This window comes from Erythrolamprus reginae, chromosome 5, assembly GCF_031021105.1.
Source record: "Erythrolamprus reginae isolate rEryReg1 chromosome 5, rEryReg1.hap1, whole genome shotgun sequence".
Taxonomy (NCBI): Eukaryota; Metazoa; Chordata; class Lepidosauria; order Squamata; family Dipsadidae; genus Erythrolamprus; species Erythrolamprus reginae.
Window position 1 is genome coordinate 34,917,697 of NC_091954.1, and position 21,693 is coordinate 34,939,389.

General features: G+C 41.6%; 1 protein-coding gene across 1 annotated transcript in view; it reads right to left on the reverse strand.

Moving 5' to 3' along the window:
- Window positions 1-1,102: 1,102 nt before the first annotated feature.
- Window positions 1,103-21,693, reverse strand: part of HTR7 (5-hydroxytryptamine receptor 7) — a 114,525-nt gene continuing 93,934 nt past the window's right edge. The window contains exons 2-3 of the mRNA XM_070752350.1: window positions 16,066-16,815; window positions 1,103-3,481 (exon numbers count right to left, since the gene is read on the reverse strand). Of these exons, the coding sequence (XP_070608451.1) occupies window positions 3,439-3,481; window positions 16,066-16,815 (793 nt within the window). The 3' untranslated portion in view covers window positions 1,103-3,438. The remainder of the gene's footprint in view (window positions 3,482-16,065; window positions 16,816-21,693) is intronic.

The following is a 21,693-nucleotide window of genomic DNA, read 5'->3' on the forward strand; positions in this document are numbered from 1 at the left end:
GTTCAATATTTTTTTGCCTCTTCTCAAGAACTATTTTCCACTTACAAACCTGAACCTCCAAAACTGTAACTGGAAAAGGCAGGGAGAAGCCTCTGTGAGGCCTCTCTAGGAAATTTCTCGGAGGAAACAGGGCTGAAAAAGGCAGGGAGAAGCCTCTGTGGGGCTCTCTAGGAATCTCCTGGGAGGAAACAGGGCTGGAAAAGGCAGGGAGAAGCCTCCATGTGGCCTTTCTAGGAATCTCTTAAGAGGAAACAGGGCACCACCCTCCCTGTGGTTTCCCCAATCACACACATTATTTGCTTTTACATTGATACCTATGGGAAAAATTGCTTCTTCTTACAAACTTTTCTACTTAAGAACTTGGTCATGGAACAAATTAAGTTCATAAGTAGGGGCACCACTGTATTTGTAAAAGACCCTTCTCCCCACTCCACCCCCGAAAAAAACCATAAGAATTATAAAGCACATTTAGACTGCACCTCAAACAATATTTTCCGCTCTATTATTCCACACCCAGTGAAGGGCTACCAAAATTTTTATTACCACACTGTGGACGTGGCTTATTCATGATGCCATGCATTTTCTTTCAACATCTTTTAGTGCAATTGGGTGCTCTGGGGTAGAGCACCATTTTCGCTACCCCACTGCATCCCCCCCCCGGTCTGGACAGCAGCCCACCCCTGTCCACACCCATAAACTAAAGCAGATAAAAACCATTTTTTGCATCTTTTTTTTCCCAATTTGAAAAAAAGCCAGTTATGTCAGCAAAAATCTATTAAAGCCTTGAGAATTTTCATTTCTCAAGACATTTACAAATACAGTAAGCTTTTATGTTGGAACACTGAAGTTTATTTAAAATGGTCAACATCAACACATTCTGTAACAACAGTTACAGGAGAGACAAGTTGGTGCAGAGGGACCCGTTGCAGGGGAGAAATTTAGCAGTTTCTGATAGATTCTTGAGAAACATTAGCGGAATATTTAAGTATTTCAGAGAACCAGCAAATACCACCTCTGGCTGGGCCCAGAGTGGGGTATTCTTCCCCTGCCCACCAAGCCACGCCCACAGAACTACCAGGGAAAATTTTTGAATTTCACTCCTGGACCGGTGATTGGATAATAATTGCACCGACTGGCCTTTAAGGCAAATTTGTTTTAAAGGGACATGGCTTATTTGATATAAACTATTTTATATGTTTTATTTCATATAAACTAGGTTAACTTTCTTAGCTTCCCACAAAACATCCTCAGTGTATGATCAGGTGGGTAATCTACAGATTTAATGCAGAGGTCTCCAAACTCGGTCACTTTAAGACTTGCGGACTTCAACTCTCAGAATTTCCCATTCATCTGGCTTGGGAATTCTGGGAGTTGAAGTCCACAAGTCTTAAAGTGACCGAGTTTGGAGACCCCTGATTTAAGAGGTCTCAAACTCTTCTAAGATTTAAATAAATAATGATGGTTAAACTTGTGCATGTAGTCCTCGACTTGGAACAATTCATTTAGTGACCATTCGCAGTTACAACGACACTGAAAAAGTGACTTATGATTATTTTTCAAACTTATGACCATTGCAGCATCCCCACGGTCACACGATTTACATTCAGATGCTTGGCAACTGGTTCATATTTATGATGGTTGCAGTGTTCCAGAATCCTGTAACCATCTTTTGCAATTCCTGACAAGAAAAGTCATCGGGAAAGCCAGATTCAGTAAACCACCATGTTACTAATTTAATAACTGCAGTGATTCACTTAATAAATGTGGCAAGAAAAGTTGTAAAATGGGACAAAGCGCACATAACCATTTTTCTCTCTTGGCAACAAAAATCCTGGGCTCAAAAATCGAGGGCTGCTTGTAAAACCAGGAGCACAAATATATACATACCTTTGAGTAGATGACTCTGAGGAATAGGATGGAGGCATAGCACTTACGTCATGGAATCAAAATATGCAGACTGGACCTGTGACACCTTTGATCGGACAAAATCCATCAGGCACATTTTAGGATCAGATGATTCACTTCCAGGGGATTTTTTTTTCCAATCCTGTACTTTCAACCCATAAATAGGGCATTTATTGAGCCTATGCTAATTAGTAGTCTTAATTTGCTGATTGGTCAGATCTTTTTTTATATAAAAGAACAGTCATATTTTAAATATTTTAAAGGTGTTTTTAGCTATGTGTTGACATTTAAACTTGAGCAACTTTACCATGAGAAAACTTTTGAACTGTCTGCATATGTGGGGATCAAAAATGCCAAAATGGGGCTTGCAACTTCTTGAAGCCCTGCCTTTTTTTAAAGCTCACATCTTAAAGGGGAGGAGCTTAGGAATATGGCTTTCGTCTCAATTTTTTAACTCTCTTCCCATGACTATCCCTGGAAAACTGGAATAACTAACTGCATTAAAATGCACATATTAACATGCTGAATATATCTTCTTTTGCGAATTAACCATAGCCTTACAATGTTCTAAAACACTTGCATCACTTAACCCCTTTTGGTGCTTATCAAATGTTTATTTCCATTTCACATTTGGAAACTCGTTCCTTGAACAATTATGCAATATAAATCTTACATGTGATTACAATTCTCACTCAGCCCCTTGACCAAAGAAAGAAATTTAGAAAGTCAAGAATAGAAGGGGAGAAAAAAAGAGAAGAGGACCAAAACTATGAAACTGAACTAAAATGGTATTATTCTTTGCCCATCTGGCTTCATTGAAAGAAACAAATGTGGACAGTTTATACTGATGACAATTTATTCCATTTACTTGGCATATAATTCAATCATCTCTTTCCATAAAGGAAATCTTGAGAGTGTCAGAAGGGACTTTGCTCGCTCACTGAAATATTATTAAATTATCCTACTGGTGATTTCCATGAGCTCCTTGGGGTTTTCATTTGATGTTGTTTTGACACACGTAGAAAAGCATCACACTGGGACGATGCCTTTGTCAAAACTGAGTCTTTGCCCCGCCTTCCCAGTGGACACTGCTGAATCTGAGGACAATTTTACACAAGGACCTTTGTTACAGTCAAAAGAGTGATGGAACCCAGGTCGACATTCCTCAGAGGAAGTCGAAGAGCTGATCCTCTGCCATTCTTCCTATGGGCCAAACTACTTATTGCTAATGTTATTTGCTTTACGAAACAAATAAAAAGGGGCTTATTTATGCGCAGCTAGTATTTGTTCTGCTAAGAGAAACAAAACAGAGAAAAGAAAAAAAAAGAAAAAGAAAAATGTCACCGGACTAGCAGGATTACATTTAATACTGTTAAACCAAAAGTTCATAAACTTCCTTTGCAACATTCCCTCGCAAAGTTGGTTAGGAGCATTTTATTCACTCTCTGGATTTTCTTCAATGCCTGGTTGTGCAGTAATTTCCACTGATTCACAGCCCCTTGTCCATATATGACCGTCCCCATCAGCATTCAATCATAAGTCATGGCGCTTCCTTCTTGAGTAATCAGAGTTCCTCCTGTTTTGTTAAAAAAAAAATCACAAACATTCAGATTATATATAAGTTTTAACTGTTTGACTGTCCCCTAAAATAGTGGATTCCCCCTTTACATATTTCAATTTGGGGTGGCTGAACCTTGCATGATGCCCAGCAAAGACTCCCGTGCCAGATGAGATCAGGTGTGCTTGGTGACACGGATGTCTAGAGAGGGGGCTAGAGGAAAAGAAATAACATAATGATTCCAACGATGTGAATTCTGTACTTTGATCACAAATACCTGTACTTTTCGGAGTATAAGATGCACCTTACTTTTGGGGGAGGAAAAAGAAGGGGTGGAAAATCTGCCTCTGCCTCCCAGCAATCAGCACAGATGATATACACTGTTAGCTGTGTATTTTTGTGCATGTGTTCCTGACCTATAGAAATAGCAAAGAATTCGAGAAATGTACATTATGGCAGTACTGTATATTAATGCCAAAACGTTTTCTTAAATGTAGTCACACTAACTCTTTCAAACTATTTAAATAGATATTTTATTTATTTGTTTGTTTGTTTATTTCTGAAGACTCGGGGTGGCTTACAACATATAATAAAAAACAATAAAATATAATGGCAAATCCAATTAATTAACTAGATACCTAACCTAAAATTCCTAATATATTAAAAATCAACCATGCACATTCAGACCTCACACGTACATAACATTCATCAGCCAGGGGGCCTAAGATCTAATTGCCTCAAGCCTAGCAACATAAATGAGTCTTAAGACTCTTACGGAAGGTGAGGAGGGTGGGGGCTCCAAACATAACTAAGTCAAGGTTTAACTCAGCTGCCTTATCTTAATACTAAACAAGACACTGTACAGATGCTGTTTAAATTGATGTGGCTTTCTGGAAGTATACAGTTAGTTAGTTGGTTGGTTGGTTGGTTGGTTGGTTGGTTGATTAGTTAGTTAGTTATTGCATTTATATGCTGCTCACTCCAAAATTGACTCTGAGCTGCTATTATTCTCTGCTATTTAAAAAAAGATGCAATAGCACTAGACCTCTTCAGATCAAGCATCTATTTTAAAAACCTTCTTCTAACCTTCTTCTAGCCTTGTCTAGAACAATAATAAAGCAGCCTTTAAAAAATAAGTCTAATAATTTGAACATTCTATAGACATTTATAATTATTAACTTACCTCCCTGCATCGTTTCAGCAAGGATTAGCACAAGAAAATAAAATTCTGCCTCCACCTCCCAGCAATTTGCTTCCTTGAAGTTTTAGTTTCACTTTTACTTTAGCATGTGGGCCTGCCTGCAGGCTCAATCAGCTGCTGGTCAGGAAGCTGATAATCAGTTGCTTTTGCTAATTGGGCTCCGGGCTGTTTGCTGCAAGGAGGTAAATTGCTGACAGGCAGAGGCCAAAGGGTAGGGGTGGCTGGGTGGGGCTACATTTGGTGTATAAGACGTATACAAGTTTTCACTCTCTTTTGGGGGATAAATAGGTGCATCTTATCCTCCAAAAAATACAGCAATTGTATAACTACATAATTTGCATGATGACATCGTGATGTAAGGGTCAACATGTTGATGTTCTCTTGACTTCTTCTGGATGAAACTAGAAGTGGATCATGATATTATAATCCCAACTGGCAACTGTGTTTTACTATCAGGCCTGTGAGACTGGCAAACTTAGGAAAGAATAATTGGATTATTGTAAAGATCTTTATTGGTAATAGGCCAATGTACGAGGGTTATTCCGAATGTAAGGTAGCTCTCGTTGGGAATGTTCGCGGGGGAAGTTGGTATTACACTTATGTAGCGGGAAGCCAGCAGAAGAGAACGAGCAGTGCCAAGGCTCAGTAGATCATCAAGTGGCATTGTGGTGAAGTTAGAGATGAGCGTCCTTGTTCCATTTCCCTCCAAATGCGAAGTGCGGGCTGTAATATGCTACCTGAATGCTAAGGGCATGAACGCTGCTGCGATGGGTACCCAAGATACTTACTGAAGCACACAAAATCGACAGGCAGTGCCGCCTGAGAATTTCTTGACTATTTCGAGATTGAAGGTGAGGCTTTTCTCAACTGTATAGTGACAGGAGATGGAACTTGGGCTTGTCAACATACTCCATTAATTGCTGATCAATGCAGAGGTGCCATACCCATTCTCCTTCAGCCAAAAAATTCAAAACTCAGCAATTGGCGAGAAAAATCTTGAGCACCTCTCGCAGCAGCATTCAGGTAGCATATTACAGCGCACACTTCACACTTTGAGCTAAATGGAATGAGGATGCTCAATTCTAACCTTCACCACAATGCCAGTCGATGATCTACCGACCACTGGCACTGCTCATTCTCTTCCGCTGGCTTCCCGCTACACAATAGTAATACCAACTTGCCCCGCGAACATTCCCACAAGAGCTTCATGCCTTGTTACTTTCTGGATAACCCTCATATTTCAAACTGGAGAAGAATAGTTGGGGGGGGGAGAATATAGTAGAAGAGTTTGGCAGCTTAGTCAAAAAGAAAAGTTTTTACATGAAACGTTTTGCACCTACACTTAGCAAATGTTGACTTCACTGGCCTTTGCAGGAAGGCTCAATAAAATCAGGATTACAGCAGGGTCGGGCTGCTCTTACCTGCCTACGGTGCGCTGCATGCACATCATCATGCTTCACACTCACACACATGTCCCCTCGCATGATTTTGCTTCTGCGAATGAGCAGGAAGCAAAAAAGTGATGAAATCTCATGACGGGATGCTTACACGTGCACGATTTTGGTGAACTTTTACTTTCACACATGCGCAGGAAGCAAAATAAGGCCAAAAATTTTTTTTAAAGGAAAAAGAAATAGCCCCGTGCAATGGACTGGCAAATACAGCACCGCAGCCATCATGTGCAAATTGCACAATCCACAGGGCACTACCGTAATGGAGCTCCGGAGCGCACCAGTGGGAATCCACCACTGGATTACAGTCATGCAACTAAAGTCCCCATCCCTTTGCCCATGTCTGTGGTGATGCACATATTAAAAAAGTGGGATTTCACATCATTGTTATGTTGGCATCTTTTTTATACAGCTCTCCCCTCCCAGGATACATCTGAATGCCATATCTTGATATATATCCCCTTACTTACAGAAGGGGAGGGTTTAAATAAAGCAATATGGGTAATTCCACTTTCATGATAGTGTTATGTTTGAAATATTAATCAAAATACCCAATATTTTGATCATAAAACTTCTAATTCCAGAACAGTGATTTCAAGATCAAAGCATTAATGTAATGATCTGTTTTAGCTTGAAATGTTTAGAATGCAAGACAAGTTGCCTCCCTCTGACCACTGTTATAATAATCTTTCCATTATGAAAGGTATTACAAATCATATTCAAAAAGTAATAGAAATTGGAATAATACAAAGATACATTTTCTTTGGCTTAACAAGAGCATAGAGAGCCTGTTTGTTGCAGTGGTTAAGGCATCAGGCTAGAAACTGGCATCCTTATCCCAACTTAGGCACAATGCCAGCTACTTTGGGCTGGACATTTTCTTTCAGTCTTGGAAGGAGGCAATAGCAAACCAGTTTTTGAAAAACTTTACCAAGAAACTGCAGAGCCTTCTCCAGGCGGCCTCCAAGAATTGGATACAATTGAGCAGAAGTGGGAAAAAACACATTTTTCTACAAATTAAAATTAATATGAAACACTAAAATTGTTTCCTTAAACCATGGTATTTTTATATATACAAACCATGGGTTGCGTGAGTAGAGGAGAGATATGGATATTTGCTCTTACTTGTTTTTGCACTAACATAATTTAGCACAGCCACTCCAATCAAGATGCTGTTTAGAAAAGCAGACTTCAGTTACCCAAATTCTCTAACCAGCATATAGCAGCTGTTGACAAGAATTAGGAAAGCTGTAAGTCTACAAAACTAGAAAGCACCCACAAGTGGAAGCATGGTTGAGCATGATGTATATTTGTGGTCAATATAAAGAACATTGATAAATCCTCAAGAAAGAAAACCATTACATTATCTCTTAAAAACAAAAAAAGCTTCATTCATTAAAATACTAATAAAAGTATTTTAATGATACTTTACATAAATACAAAAACAGAAAACAGAAAGACCTTGGAGATCTTCTAATCCAGAGGTCCCCAACCTTTTTTGCACCAGGGACCGGCTTTAAGCTAGACCAGTTTTCCATGGCCCGGTGGGGGGGGGGGGAGCTAGCTGTCAGCGGCACCGTAAAAGGGGCGATCAAGAGAGGAATGGGTGAATGAATGGACGGAGGGTGGGAAGGAAGGAAGGAAAGAGGGAAGGGACAGGAACAAAAGAAGGGTGCAAAGGAAGCAAGGAAAGGTGTGAAAGGGGAGAGTAAGAGAGGAAGGAGTGAAAGAAGGGAATGAGGGAGGAAAGAAGGGAGGAAGGAAAAGGAAAGCAAGAAATGGAGGGAGGAAAGGAAGGAAAGAAAGAAAGAAAGGGGGAAGGGACAGGAACAGAGGAAGGAAGCAAGGAAACTTATGAAAGGGGAGAGTAAGGGAAGAAGGTAGGAAGGAGAAAGAAAAGAAGAAATAGAGGAAGGGAAGGTAAAAGAGAGAAAGAAAAAGAGCAAGAAACAAAGCAAGAAAGAGAAAGAAAGAAAGGCAACTTCAAAGAAAGGCTCACTGAGCATCTCTCACTCTCTCTCTCTTTCTATCCCTCTTTCTTTCTTTCTCTTCCTTTCTCTCTCTCCTCTTCCTTTATCTCCTCTCTCTCTCCCTCTCTCTTTCTCTCCCCCTCTCTCCCCCTTTTCCTCTCTCCCTTTCTTGCTATCTCTCCCCCCTCTCCCTCTCTCTTTCTCCCTCTCCCTCTCTTTCTCTCTCTCCCCCCTCTCTCTTTCTCTCTCTCTCCCCCTCTTTCTCTCTCTTCTTCTCACTTTCTCTCTCTTGTTTTCTTTCTGTCTCTTTTGCTTTCTCTCTCTCTCACTCTTTCTTGTTTTCTTTCTCACGCTCTTTCTCTCTCTTGTTCTCTCTCTTGCTATCTCTTTCTCTCCCCCCCTTTCTCACTCTCTCTTTCTCACTTTCTCTCTATCTTGCTGTCTGTTGCTATCACTCACTCTCGTTCTCCGTTCTTCTCAGCGATGACGCGCGCACGCCCTGCCCGCCTCACCTTTGCGAGAGCACTTTCGCCCCGGGCTCTCAGCAAGGGGGTTTGCAGGAGAGGCGGGGCCGGCGAAAGTGATATTGAATGTCGGGGGAGAACGGGCGGCTGCACGCGCTGCCTATCCCCCTGCTAGCCCACTCGGAATATTCAAAATAAGAAAAGCCTTCGCCGGCAAAGGCTTTTCTTATTTTGAATATTCCGAGTGGGCTAGCAGGGAGATAGGCAGCGCGTGCAACCGCTCGTTCTCCCCCGACATTCAATATCACCTTCGCCGGCCTCCGCTGAGGAAAGCCTTTGCCGGCATTTCCTCTCGGCGTCAAGGAGGCGCAGCGGCGGGCGGAGAGAGGGAAGGGGGGGGGGGGCAGCGGCGTCCCTCCTGGCCTTGGCGGGCCGCCCAACCCTCCCCACCTCCTGCAAACGCGGCGGGCGGCGGGGGGAGAGCGAGGAGCCGGTTCCGGCGGGCGCGGGGCTTGGCTGGCTGGCGGGGGGAGCGCTGCTGGTGGTGCGGAAAGGCCGAGGGGGCCCTTGCGCCGCGGACCGGCTGAAAAGCCCCAACGGCCCGGTCCCGGTCCGCGGACCGGCGGTTGGGGACCTAGGTTCTAATCCAACCCCCTGCTTAGGCAGGAAACCCTATACCATTTGTGACAATTAGTTATCCAATTTCTTTTTAAAAACTTCCAATGTTGGGGCATTTACAACTTCTGGAGGCAAGTTGTTCCACTGATTAATTGTTCTAACTGTCAGGAAATTTCTCCTTAGTTATAGGTTGCTTCTCTCCCTGATTAGTTTCAACCCATTGCTTCTTGTCCTACCCTCAGATGCTTTGAAGAATAGCTTGATTTCCTCTTCTTTGTGGCAACTGGAACATTGAGACACTGGAACACTGCTATCAGAACACTACTATCTTTAATTAAATATACCAAGCTCCTCCTGCTGTTCTTCATCTTTAGCCCCCATTCTCCTAATCATTTTTGTTGCTCTTCTCTACACTCTACACTCTTTCTGCAGTCTCCGCATCTGTTTTATATCATGGTGACCAAATCATTTTCCAGGGTGGTGCAAATGGAGCTCAGGGAGGCTGTGCAAGGCCCACCTGGGCTCTGTTTTCAGTTTCAAAGGCCTCCTACAGCCCTCTACAAATGAAAATGCAGGCCTGGGAAGGCATCACGCTCTCTTTTCCCTGGCTGGGGGCTGCAGGAGGCTGTCACGGTTGAAAACAGCAGCTTGACGAATGATGTCGAACTAGCCACATCCACCCTGGCCATGCCCCCAACCCCTCACCCTGACCCGAGATCAAGCACAACCTCAATGCGGCCCTTAATGAAATTGAGCTTGACACCCCTGGAAGACCAATCCTTCTACTCTGCCAATTGTTCAGCTGGATTGCCTCTCCCCACCAAGTTTCCACCTCTCCACAAAACCAAAAGAAGAAAGAGTCTTCAGTTTATGGTGGTGCTTTCTAGCAAGCCCAATAAAGCATTTTATTGCAATAGATCCTAAAGATATAGTAAATGCTATTAATTATCTCTTGGAAACGCTCTCCTCACTAGGTTTTAGAATGAAGCAGGTTGTCCAAGGAGAAAATCAACACAACATTCATAAACACTGCATTTCTTTCTGGGAATGCAAGATTCAGATAGGGCTGAAACAGGAGAATTTTTAAAAAAATGTTTTCAAGCGGTAGCTAAGAAATTGAGTTCTTAGGATTTTACACCTTTTACTGATGGTTTGTGTTGAGGTAGATTCATTATTCTGAGGTCAAATGTCTTCAGTAAATGTGTCCTTTTCAGCTCCTCCATTTATTCCCGATATTGTCTATTTTTTTTTGCCTTCTATATTACTTTTGCTTGATTTTTTTCCATTGCCTCAATGAGGAAGGAAGAAGAGCATTCTTTAAGAAAAAAATGATTGTGTAAAAAAAGCTCAGTAATCAACTTTCCCACAAAATTATCCAAGAAAGATTAGCCAAGAAGATAATAAAAAAAATATCAGTCTAGGTCTCAAAAACTGTTTATCCACATCAAAAGCAGAAAAAAATATATTTATTAAATATTGGCCAGGCTCAGTCAAGCCCTATCCACCATTAATTGCTAAACAAAGCTCCCATGGCAGGAAGATATATCAATTGTGATCCTACACAAAATAAGCACCAGAAACCCTGAAATAAAAGAAGTAGGGAAAGCAGGATAGTTTTTGTATTTGTCAAAAGACTTTTTTTGGAATCTCAAACCACAAAGCTAATTTTATCAACGTACCATCCCTTCAGTGATTCCAAATTCAAGAGTACCATGACTCATTAGTCTTGTGTTTTTTAGTCTTCTTTTTGTTTATATGTTGGTGCTAAGGCATAGTGTGCTTTGGGCTCCAATGTAATACTTGAACCTAACCTCTGTGGATTGTAAACTATAATTTATAAGTACGCTATGTTCAAGAATTATGGCTTTGTGTGGTGTGTGAATGCCGTCTTAATTTGCTACCTAAGAAGCAGGCATGGTTCCTACTAAATCAGAAGTTATGTCTGCAGCCCTTTAGGAGTTCCTAAAGCTGTTAATTTTGTCCAAATTTTGGAGAACAGTTCCAAGTAAACAGTGGAGGGGCTTTATTAGAAATTGGAATGTTCAAAACATTATTTTTGTCTGGAAGGGCTTCTATTTCCTGAATATATGTCAGGTCCTAGAAAATGAATTAAAGAAGGGTGGGAACCACCAATTTTAACAGATTATTCACTATCATCTGGCTGTTTAAAAACTGGGAAATGTAAGAATTTAAAAAAAATAACATGAGATACAGTGAAAAACAATGTTTTACATTGCATAACTGGATTGTTTATTTATTTTTACTCAAGCTTTCTCACAAATGTTTTTGAAAGGGTTTTCAGAACAGGAAGCTGATTAAAACATATTATTAAACAGATAGCATCAATCCAACTCAGCAGCCAACCAGCCTATATATTGAATAAATGAAACATTTTTGGCATGTCAGCAGAAAGAGAGTACAAGACTACAAGGACTGAAAGTTGTCAGCATGGAGGCTGATTCTCCATTTATAAAAATCCTTCTCTAGCGGTGGCAGAATTAAGAGGGCCCTTCCAATAAACTAGTGCTTCTCAATTATTTTCTATTATGCTCCCCCACAGGAAGAAGTAAATATTTTGCGCGCCCCCATCCAGGGGCGGATTCCCAATTCTATCACTACCGGTGTGATGCGCATGCAGCTCCAGGTGACCGGCGGGTGGGCCCGTGCATCCCAGTGAGATTTTGCTTCTGCGCATGAAGCAAAATCTCGCAAGAAGATACACGCGCATGCGTCCTCTCGCAAGATTTTGCTTCCTGTGTATGCGCAGAAGCAAAATCTCACCGGGATGCAGGCGCCCACCCGCCAGTAGCTGCGCACACATCAACATTTTTTATTCCTGGTGTGCAGAGTGACCAGTACCGGTAAGGAACCCAACACTGCCCTCATCTTTCTGCCTGACCTTCCACCCCCAAATTGCACCCACTGCGAGACACACGTCCTACTTGATACTTGTACCAGTACCTCCATCACATTCCTTGACGTTGTGTCCAGGGCAGAAAATGTCTCACGAGTTCATTCAAACTTCTCAAACTTGCAAGACGATTTCTTTTAGAATGGGTTGCCCTGGACGCAACGCAAGTGTCAGATCAGACATGGGTCATACTTCCTGCAGTAAAAAAGAATGTTCCCCGGGGTCAGGCGCCCCTGGAATCACTGTGCACTCCCCCCGGGGGGGGGGGTGCACACCCCACTATTTAAGAAGCACGGCTGCCTTAAACTCTCACATCTTCCAAGTCGAAAGAGTTTTATATAGCGCAATCTGTACTTTGAATTGCGTCTGGAAAAAGCACAAGTCAGTGAAGCTCTTTTAATCAAAAAATCTTATGCTTTACACGAAAACCCTGCAATGCTCCGGATCTGAAGGGGAAAAGTTCTGCAGAACATTTGCAAGGGCACCCATACCAGTCAATGGCAACTCTTTGGTTCTTTTTTCTGGATGTTGCAGCAGCTATGCATGGCAAATCCACAATTCTCTAACAAACCACAATGGATTTTAGGAGTAGTTATGTGAGTGCCCAATACTCTCTAAAGCAGGGGTGTCAAATTCAATTTCATTGAGGGCTGTTTTACCTCGGGGGAGGGGGAATAGGGGTGCATGACCATGACCATTTGGCGTAGCCAGCTTGATATAACATGTGTCGGGGGTATCTGTGGTGGCCCAGGCAGGGCTGGGAGCATCCGCTTTTGCTAGTAGTTTTTGCTAGCACTTTGTCAGCAAAAATGGAGGTTGGAGGACTGCATGTAGCTCTCCCAGGCTCCATTTTCACTGGCAGAGGGCTGCAAGAGGCCAAATGAAGCTTGGAAGGGCTGCATGTGGCCCACCCGAGTTCCATTTTGCAGAGGCACCATGGGCCAGTCCTTCACTGTTTCCAGGGTGGCCCCAAGGGCCAGATCTAAGCACTCAGTGGTCTGGATCAGGTCTGTGGGCCTTGCGTTTGACACCTCTACTCTAAAGCATCATTTCACTTTCAAATCCCAAACGTGATGCAGCCCTATTCATTACGATTGCTTCCAATCAGCAATCTGCCCATAACATTCATGTGGTATATATGATAAGCAGAATGAGGGAGAAGTTGAAACTCTTAAGAACACCACAGGTCAACAATTCCCCAGCATCACTGGAACCATTAACCCTCCAAAGGGATATGAAGGAATCTCATGCAAGTTATCAAAATAGCTATCATACATGAGAACACAAGCGAACAAGGATTTCCAGGGCTTGAAATATGCTAGTGCTGCCAAAATTGGAATATTGGAAACTTGACAGCAATTAAGAGGGATTTCTTTGAAAGGAGTAATGAAATCTTGCCACTATCTCTTTGAACATGAGGGAAATCACACAATGTTACCCAGAATAATTTACTAATATCTGTTCCTACTCATCCAATATTGTAGCTACTTTTACAAGCCAGGAAGAGTAAGAATGAAGCTTCTTCTGTCTCATATACTGCTCAAATAAATAAAGGGAACACTCAAATAACACATCCTAGATCTGAATGAATGAAATATTCTCATTGAATACTTTGTTCTGTACAAATTGAATGTGCACAACAGCATGTGAAATTGATTGTCAATCAGTGTTGCTTCCTAAGTGGACAGCTGGATTTCACAGACATTTGATTTAGTTGGAGTTGTATTGTGTTGTTTAAATGTTCCCTTTATTTTTTTGAGCAGTATATAAACTTTAGACTTCTGTTTTGCCTGAATTTAAGCAATATGATCTACTAACTGTTGTACGAATTGTTTAGAATAGACTGCTAAGTAGTTTATGTCATGCTCTGGATGTCCAGAATTCAGTTGTTTTTTTAATATTGTTGGACAGCTTAGTGCAGACAACATAATGTCTAGGAAAAAATGATGCATTCACTACAATAAGTGCTTGGAGCTTAAAATAGGTTCTAGATCAGGGGTCACCAACATTTCAGACCTCAGGGACTACTAAATTCATAATTTTAAATCCTGCGACCATCAATATGATCTGCCTAATGACCGTCTGAGTGGCCATTGGCTGAGTGGTCATTTGACTGGGTGGGCGTGTCCAACTCATTATCACTCATGTTGAGGGGTGCCTCGCCAGCCTCTACTCAACCCTCCCCTCCCAGCCACTTCTTGCCTTCCTGCCTGGGCTCCTTCGGGCCCCAAGAGGAAGCAGTTGTTGGAGCTAAGCAGCCATCATGAGAAAGAGCTGGCAAAATAGCTGGCTCAGTTCAAATGGGATCTGATCAAGAAGGAGAGTCAGCAGAAGCACCTCACTGAGGACTACGAGCATAGGCTTTCCAAGCAGAGGGAAGACCAGCGGGAGTGCAGGGACAGGTACCGGTGCCTGGAGGTTCAGCAGACTGAGATGGTCAGCCAGTTCCAGGCCATGATGCTGTCCCACTGGAACAAGGCCCCTTGGCTCCTTACCATAAGCGGTGCTTCCCTTCCGCCTTCGCCCAAAGCTCTGACTCCAGGAGGCTGAAGCAGACCCCAAGTTGAAATTTCCATCCCCCTCCGACCCACACAAAAAGACCTGAATGGGGAGACTCTCCAAAGCAAGAGAAACATTCACTGCATGTATTTGTCCCAGGGTTAGGGTCAGGGGCTGTAGTTTGAGGACCCCTGATTTAGTACAATATTAAAAATGCAAATAATTTTTCTACAGACCACCAAATTTTTCTCATGGACCACCAGTAGTCCATAGGCCACCAGTGAGTGACCGTTGTTCTAGACCACATTCAGTCTGATTCTATTTAATGTTACTCCCACTGATTATCCCACTGATTTTATTGTTGGTTCTACTGACAGAAGAAGGCACCTACAAGAGTTCCCGTCCAACAATATCATTATCTGATTCAATAATTCAGGCATTACACCTCTGTTTGTCTGCCCTTCGGGGTTTTATAGATAGGAAATTAACTCCATATTAAGGCTAGAATGAAACTTTATTGCAAGCTTAATCTTGCAAGTCTGTTTTTTTTCCTCCCCTCATTCTGATATCCCAGTGAATCAAGAAGCCAGCCTCATTCTTTTTCTAACACTGTATCTTCTCCCAGGACTCAAGCAATGCTTCTATCCTTTTTGTTTTTGTAATGTCTTCTATTTTCTTTTCCATTTGTAATGACTTTAGCGACCGATAAGAGCCTTCTCCGTATCCCATTGGCTAAGCATTGTTGGTTGGCGGGTCCGTGCAGGAGGGCCTTCTCTGTGGTGGCACAGGCTCTCTGGAACCATCTACCTCCTGAGATCTGTACTGCCCCCACCCTATTGACCTTTGGGAAAGCCTTAAAAACCTGGTTTTGCCAGCAGGCCTGGGACTGCTGATCGGATGGTTTATCTCCTGGATCCGGCCACAGAAGAGCTGTATTATTTTATTATGTGGATTTAAAATTGTTTTTAAAATTATTTTGATATTCAGTTTTATGTTAAGACACCCAGATTCCCTCGGGAATTGGGTGGCATATAAATTTAATACATAAATAAATAATAAATAATAACATTTCTTTCAAGGCCATCTCCATGGTTCTCTACATTGAGGCCACCAGGGCTATCTGAACTGGGATACTGTCTGGGAGCATTCAATAGTCTGTTGCACTCATGTTTCATACCCTAATTTGTCTCTTCTGATAGTATTCCTGAGTAGACAAAGTAATCTGGAACTTATAGATATGCAGTAGCCTAGTAACCTAGATTTTTACTTTCTTTTTTGTTTTGACAATTAGGATGTCTTTACTTTCCCTGTAACTTCTCCAAACATAAGATCCTTTTTTTGTTGTCTCCATGTCTCAGTGGTCCCGTAAATCAAGATATGTCTAGCAATCTATTTTTAGGCTGTTTGATTTACACTTGGTTTTATTTAGAATAGAAAGTCTATGTGGGAAGCTGAAAAGTAAGTGTAATAAAAGGGAAATGACCTTACAGAATAAACTCTGGTTTTTCAGCAAGCTTCAGGGCCTCATGCATGCCTGCAGCCGAGAGTTTACGGTTGATGTTCCTATATCTACATTGCAGCAGATTGCGGTAGGTGGTCCTCAGGTCCCGATTGAAGAAGGCATATATAAATGGGTTAATCAAAGAGTTGGCATAACCCAACCAGAGAAATGTCCTCTCAACCCACAAAGGGACGCAGCTGCAAGAGGTCCCACAGATGAAGGGTCTAGCAGTAGAAAGGATGAAAAATGGCAGCCAGCATACAGTAAAGGCTCCTACAATTATTCCAAGGGTAGTGGCTGCTTTTTGCTCCCTTTTGAAGATAGAAATGTTCTTTCGTTCATGCTTCAGCAGACGTGAAAAATTGGTGCACTCTTCAGATTCCTTATGCAGTTTCATGACACCATTTGCTGAAACCATCCCTTCACGTTCGTTGGGTCTTGGGAAACCAGCAAATTTGTGTTTGGCTGCACTTTTCTTGGCAGCTTTGTAGATCTGATAGTACATGAACAGCATCACTGACATGGGGATGTAAAATGCAACAGCAGTAGAATAAATTGTGTAGCCAAAATCTTGGCTGATTAAGCAGACTTTGTTGTCATTAATATTCTGAGCCCATCCAAACAGGGGGGGCAAAGTGATGGAAGCGGACAGCAGCCACACACAAAAAATCATTTTAGCCATACACTTTCCATTTTGTCTTACAGGATAGGTGAGGGGTCTAGTTATGCCAAGATACCTAGAAAGATAAAAACAAACACCAAGAGTTAGTCTATGTTCATTGTCGGTTTGTGGTGTAGAACCATTTATGCCCCACATGATGAGCTGGACAAATAATAATTTGATCAACTGACAAATCTTTCTCTCATGCACGTACACACATACATCTGTGTTCCAAATTAGCACACTTCTTTAAACAATTTCTAATTTATCAGACTATAGAGTATCTTGCAAGTTTACCAATGGACAGTATAAGTTTTCTTTTATGTGATTGTTGTCTTGATCTTTCTCCTGTTCCTCCAGGTAATCCCTTCTTCTCATTGCAATAGGTTATCATCAGATAGCACTTGTTGACTTCATTGCCATTCATAAATTCTGGTCATCCGTTCTGGCTACCTATGGATTTGTTTTAGCTATTTTCCATTTTTTCATCTATTTCAATATGATAGAACTTACTTACATCACACTTAGATTTATATACTGCTTCAGGGTGCTATACAATCCACTCTGAGCAGTTTACAAAGTCAGCATATTGCCCCCAATCACTGATCACGGATGGATGGAAGGCTGAATCAATGTTGAGCTATTCAGGATCGAACTGCTGGGAGCTGGCAGAATTAGTCTACAATATTGCATTGTAACTAAAATGTCACCATGGTCCATCCCATTCTGCTGCAAAGAAGATCCCAATTCAGCACAGATTTGAACCAAAGATTTAAGTAATTGCCATATTTTTCAGAGTATAAGGTGCGTCTTATACACTGAATACAGCCACCTTTTTTGCCTACCAAAGCCCAGCCCCACATTCCATTTTTCCAAAAAATGGGTCCATTTTTTGTAAAAATGGGGTGGACAGAGGATTTGGGAAGCCTGTAGAGAGCTCCTGGGGTCTGTGGAATTTTTGTGAAAAAATGAGTGAAAAACAACTCATTTTTTGCAAAAATTGAGATGTTTTTGGCTTTTAATTACCACATCTAGCATGACTGGAAGAGGAATTCTGGGAGTTAAAGTTCACTAGCTGTCAAGTTTGAAGACCCCTGGGCTAGGGGTGCAAGGTCCTTCAAATCTGGCAAGGTTAAAACTTGTGGACTTCAACTCCCATTTCTGAGCTGGCATGACTGGAGAAGGAATTCTGGGAGTTGAAGTCCACAAGTCTTAAAGCTGTCAAGTTTGAAATTTGTAAAAAGTGTACATGTTGTAAAAAGTATTCTGCTACACTGGTATTTTATTAAATAATATAGGAGTACACTATTTGGTTCAGAATACTTTTTTCCTTGTTTTCCTCCTCTAAAATCTAGGTGCGCATTATACTCCCAAAAGATACGGTATACCACAGCCTAAACTAGTACTAATCTAGATTCAAACCACACTCAACCTTCTTACTGGACCTTAGAAATTAAACTTGATTTTATTGGTCTTGGTCAATTTAACCTGTTTCTGAATTCTTTCCTCCCTCTCTAAAATGAACATAAATTCAAATTACAGCATTTTCCCAAAATCAAAAGAGGGGAAAAGAGCTCATGTATTTTATTCTTAATAATCCAAATAATTATCTGATCAACATACTATTAATGCTTTATTAATTATAAAGCCTATTGGATGCTATGTACTATGGTACTCAGCTACATTGAAATACAAACTTAAAACAGGAAATTACCTAACACTTGAAAATAGCAATGTGCAAGAAGCGTGACAAACTTGCTGTTATGTGCACATTATTTATTTTTGATTGGAGTTCTTGAGAATGCAGAGTCAACAGCCACTTAATTCTGATTCAGTAGTTAGAATGATCACTGTTTTGTTAGTCTCAATAAATAACTCCTTTCTTTGTATCGATTTGTGAATCCCTCAGCTTTTTCTTCAAAATGTTTTATCCACTATTTTCAAATGAGAATAGGAAAGCTGAGGTCCTCCAGAGTGTCCAGATTTCATAAGAAATTCAGTTTCCCCCCAAAATATTTTGATGCCATTCCTTTCAGCTCTGTGCATTTAATTTTATAAAACCATAATTCTGTTTACTGCAACTGTCAAATCAGATTGCCTAAACTGGCTTAACTAAATAGATTAATCTTTGAAAATATTCACCTTTGATATTTAAAATATCAATCTAAAATGCAGTTAAACATTTTCATTTTGTTTAAATGAATATGTTTTGTTTTGTTTTTGCATTTTCAAGCCACATTTATTTCATGGCTTGGTTACTCCACATGTCCAAAAGAAAAAAAAGGACAGGCAGTAGTCATGTGTCTTTTCTGTGTTAGATAAATGCACTATGAATACTTTAAATCATTGTTCTCCTACCAAACCCCCCCACTAGTATTAGTTCTGAATCTGCCATCTGTAAAAAATGGTGTATGGTTTGCTTGGGCTGAGGGTTGGGCTAAAAGATCCCTTCCAACTCTGTTAAATCTATATCGGTAAATTAGGATGAACAGCCTAGAACAGCGATGGATAACTATTGTCTTGTTGATTGCTGAAAGCATGTGTGCGCGCGACAGCACACATGTGCACATGCCATCACCCATAATGCAATGTGCATGTGACTCCCTGCATGCCCCAACAGCTGCACATTTGTGGTTAAACCCCCCTGCCTGCATGACTCCCTCACCCCTGTGCATGCTTATGTATGCGACCTCTTCACCCTGTTTTGGTCCTAGCAGGCCTCCCTGCAGCCTCCTAGGCCCAAAAATGGGCCACAGGGGGCACCACACCCCCACGCTCCCCCCATGCATGCATGGCCCCCATTCCCCCCCACACGTGCACACTCAACCCTCTTCCCTGATTTGGGCCTAGCAGGCCTCCTGGGACCAAAAATGGAGCATGGGGCAGCATCACACTCCTCGCACTCCCTTCTCCCACCACATGACCCCACACGCTCCCATAGGTTTGCCATCATGGACCTAGAATTTTGTCAGGGTCAAAAAATAACAGAGTGGAAAACAGAACTCTGTTTGATTTCTAAATTGATAGGTAGTTCATTAGGAAATAATTGGTAGGATCCAAATGTCATTTATTAAGCTCCTTAGGAACCAGTAACTTTTATAGTGATCGAAGAATAAAGTTAATATCAAGAAAATTACATGGAAGAAGTTACCCGAAGTCAAAGTCGACTCAAGGACACATCCTTATCTTTTTTTATGGCATCAGAAGTAAAACCAGTCTTTTGTGGAAATACTGTAATGCTGTTCAAAAGAACATTCCAATAATTAAACAGTTACACATATGAATAAGATTTCCACAGAAGTAGGTGAGTTTCTTCTTGCTGCCAAAAACCATCCAACATCTTAAACTCCCAACAATTTTTTTGTTCTGCCTCTAGTGCTGTTGCCTCATATCCCCTAATCCCACAATTGTGAGAATTCACAATTCTCACAACAACAACAACAACAACAATAATAATTTTATATAATAATAATTGGTGCAGTGCCAAAGGAGCTCAGCGGACATTCGGGGGCTGAATGCGGACCGCCCGCTGTCTGTGACCGGTCCGCGGAGGTCAGTCCAATCTGTGTGCGCACACAGGCAAAAATCAAAAGCCGTGCGGTGGAGTCAGATGGCCTCGCCACCTGCGCAGAAGCAAAAAGCGAAAAAGTGGCAGTCGCGTTGTGCCTATTGCTCGGCTGATGGCACTGCCTACACCAGAGCTCTCGCCTCGCCCATTCCACCTTTCCTGTAAGTTGACTTAACTTTCTTTGGGAATTCACGGCGGAGCCTTTCCCACCCCTAGTGGGGGGAAATCAGGTTGGGGAGCAGGGAGACAATTGGAAGACTGAGAATGGGGGGAAGGAAGGAAGGGAGGAAGGGAGGAAGGAAGGAAGGAAGGAAGGGAGGAAGGAAGGAAGGAAGGAAAAAGGCAGGCAGGCAGGAAGGAAGGAGAAATGGAGGGAGGGAGGGAGGAAGGAAAAAGGCAGGCAGGCAGGAAGGAAGGAGAAATGGAGGGAGGGAGGAAGGAAGGGGAAATGGAGGGAGGGAGGAGAAATGGTATTACTCTGGAAATATAAAACTATTAAATATGAATCTCTCCCCTTTTATGGAAAGCAAACAAGTTCCTTGATAGATAAAATAGAAGTACTGTAGAAAGAAACTAGACAACTTTAGGATTTTTTTTTTTTAAAAATGAAATAATCAGGTAGCATTATATGAATTGGATGAATTGTTAACTTAAAATTGGATAAAGGAACTTTCCAGCACCATATTGTTTCATAATTTAGAATTATAGGGAAGTGATAATGACCAAATGATTTCAGCTTTTTTCATTTAGCATCTGTTATCAGCATATGTATACTATATACCAGGGGTGGGAAATTAATTTATAATTATAATATAATTATAATATATTATATATTATATAACTTTTCTAGATAAGAACCAGGTGTTCAAGATATAATATATAATTATAATTTATAATTATAATATAATTAACTAAGTTCTACCCAATAATATATAGTACAGTGATATCTTGCCTTACAAACGTAATTGTCTTACAAACGTAATCTTGTCTTACAAACGTAAGGTGAAAAGTTTGTAAGACGAAACAATGTTTCCCATAGGAATCAATGGAAAAGCGATTAATGCGTGCAAGCCCAAAATTCATCCCTTTTGCCAGCCGAAGCACACATTTTTGCACTGCTGGGATTCCCCTGAGGCTCCCCTCCATGAGGAACCCCACCTCTGGACTTCCTTGCTTTTGCAATGCTGCAGGGAAATCCCAGGAGGGGAATCCCAGCAAAAACACAGAGGTCCGGAGGTGGGGTTTTGAGGATTTCGGTGTTTTTGCTATGCTGCGATTTCACTGATGCTCCCTTCGCTGGTAAACCCCACTTCCAGACTTCCATTGCCAGCGAAGCGCCCGTTTTTGTGCTGCTGGGATTCCCCTGCTGGGATTCCCCTGCAGCAT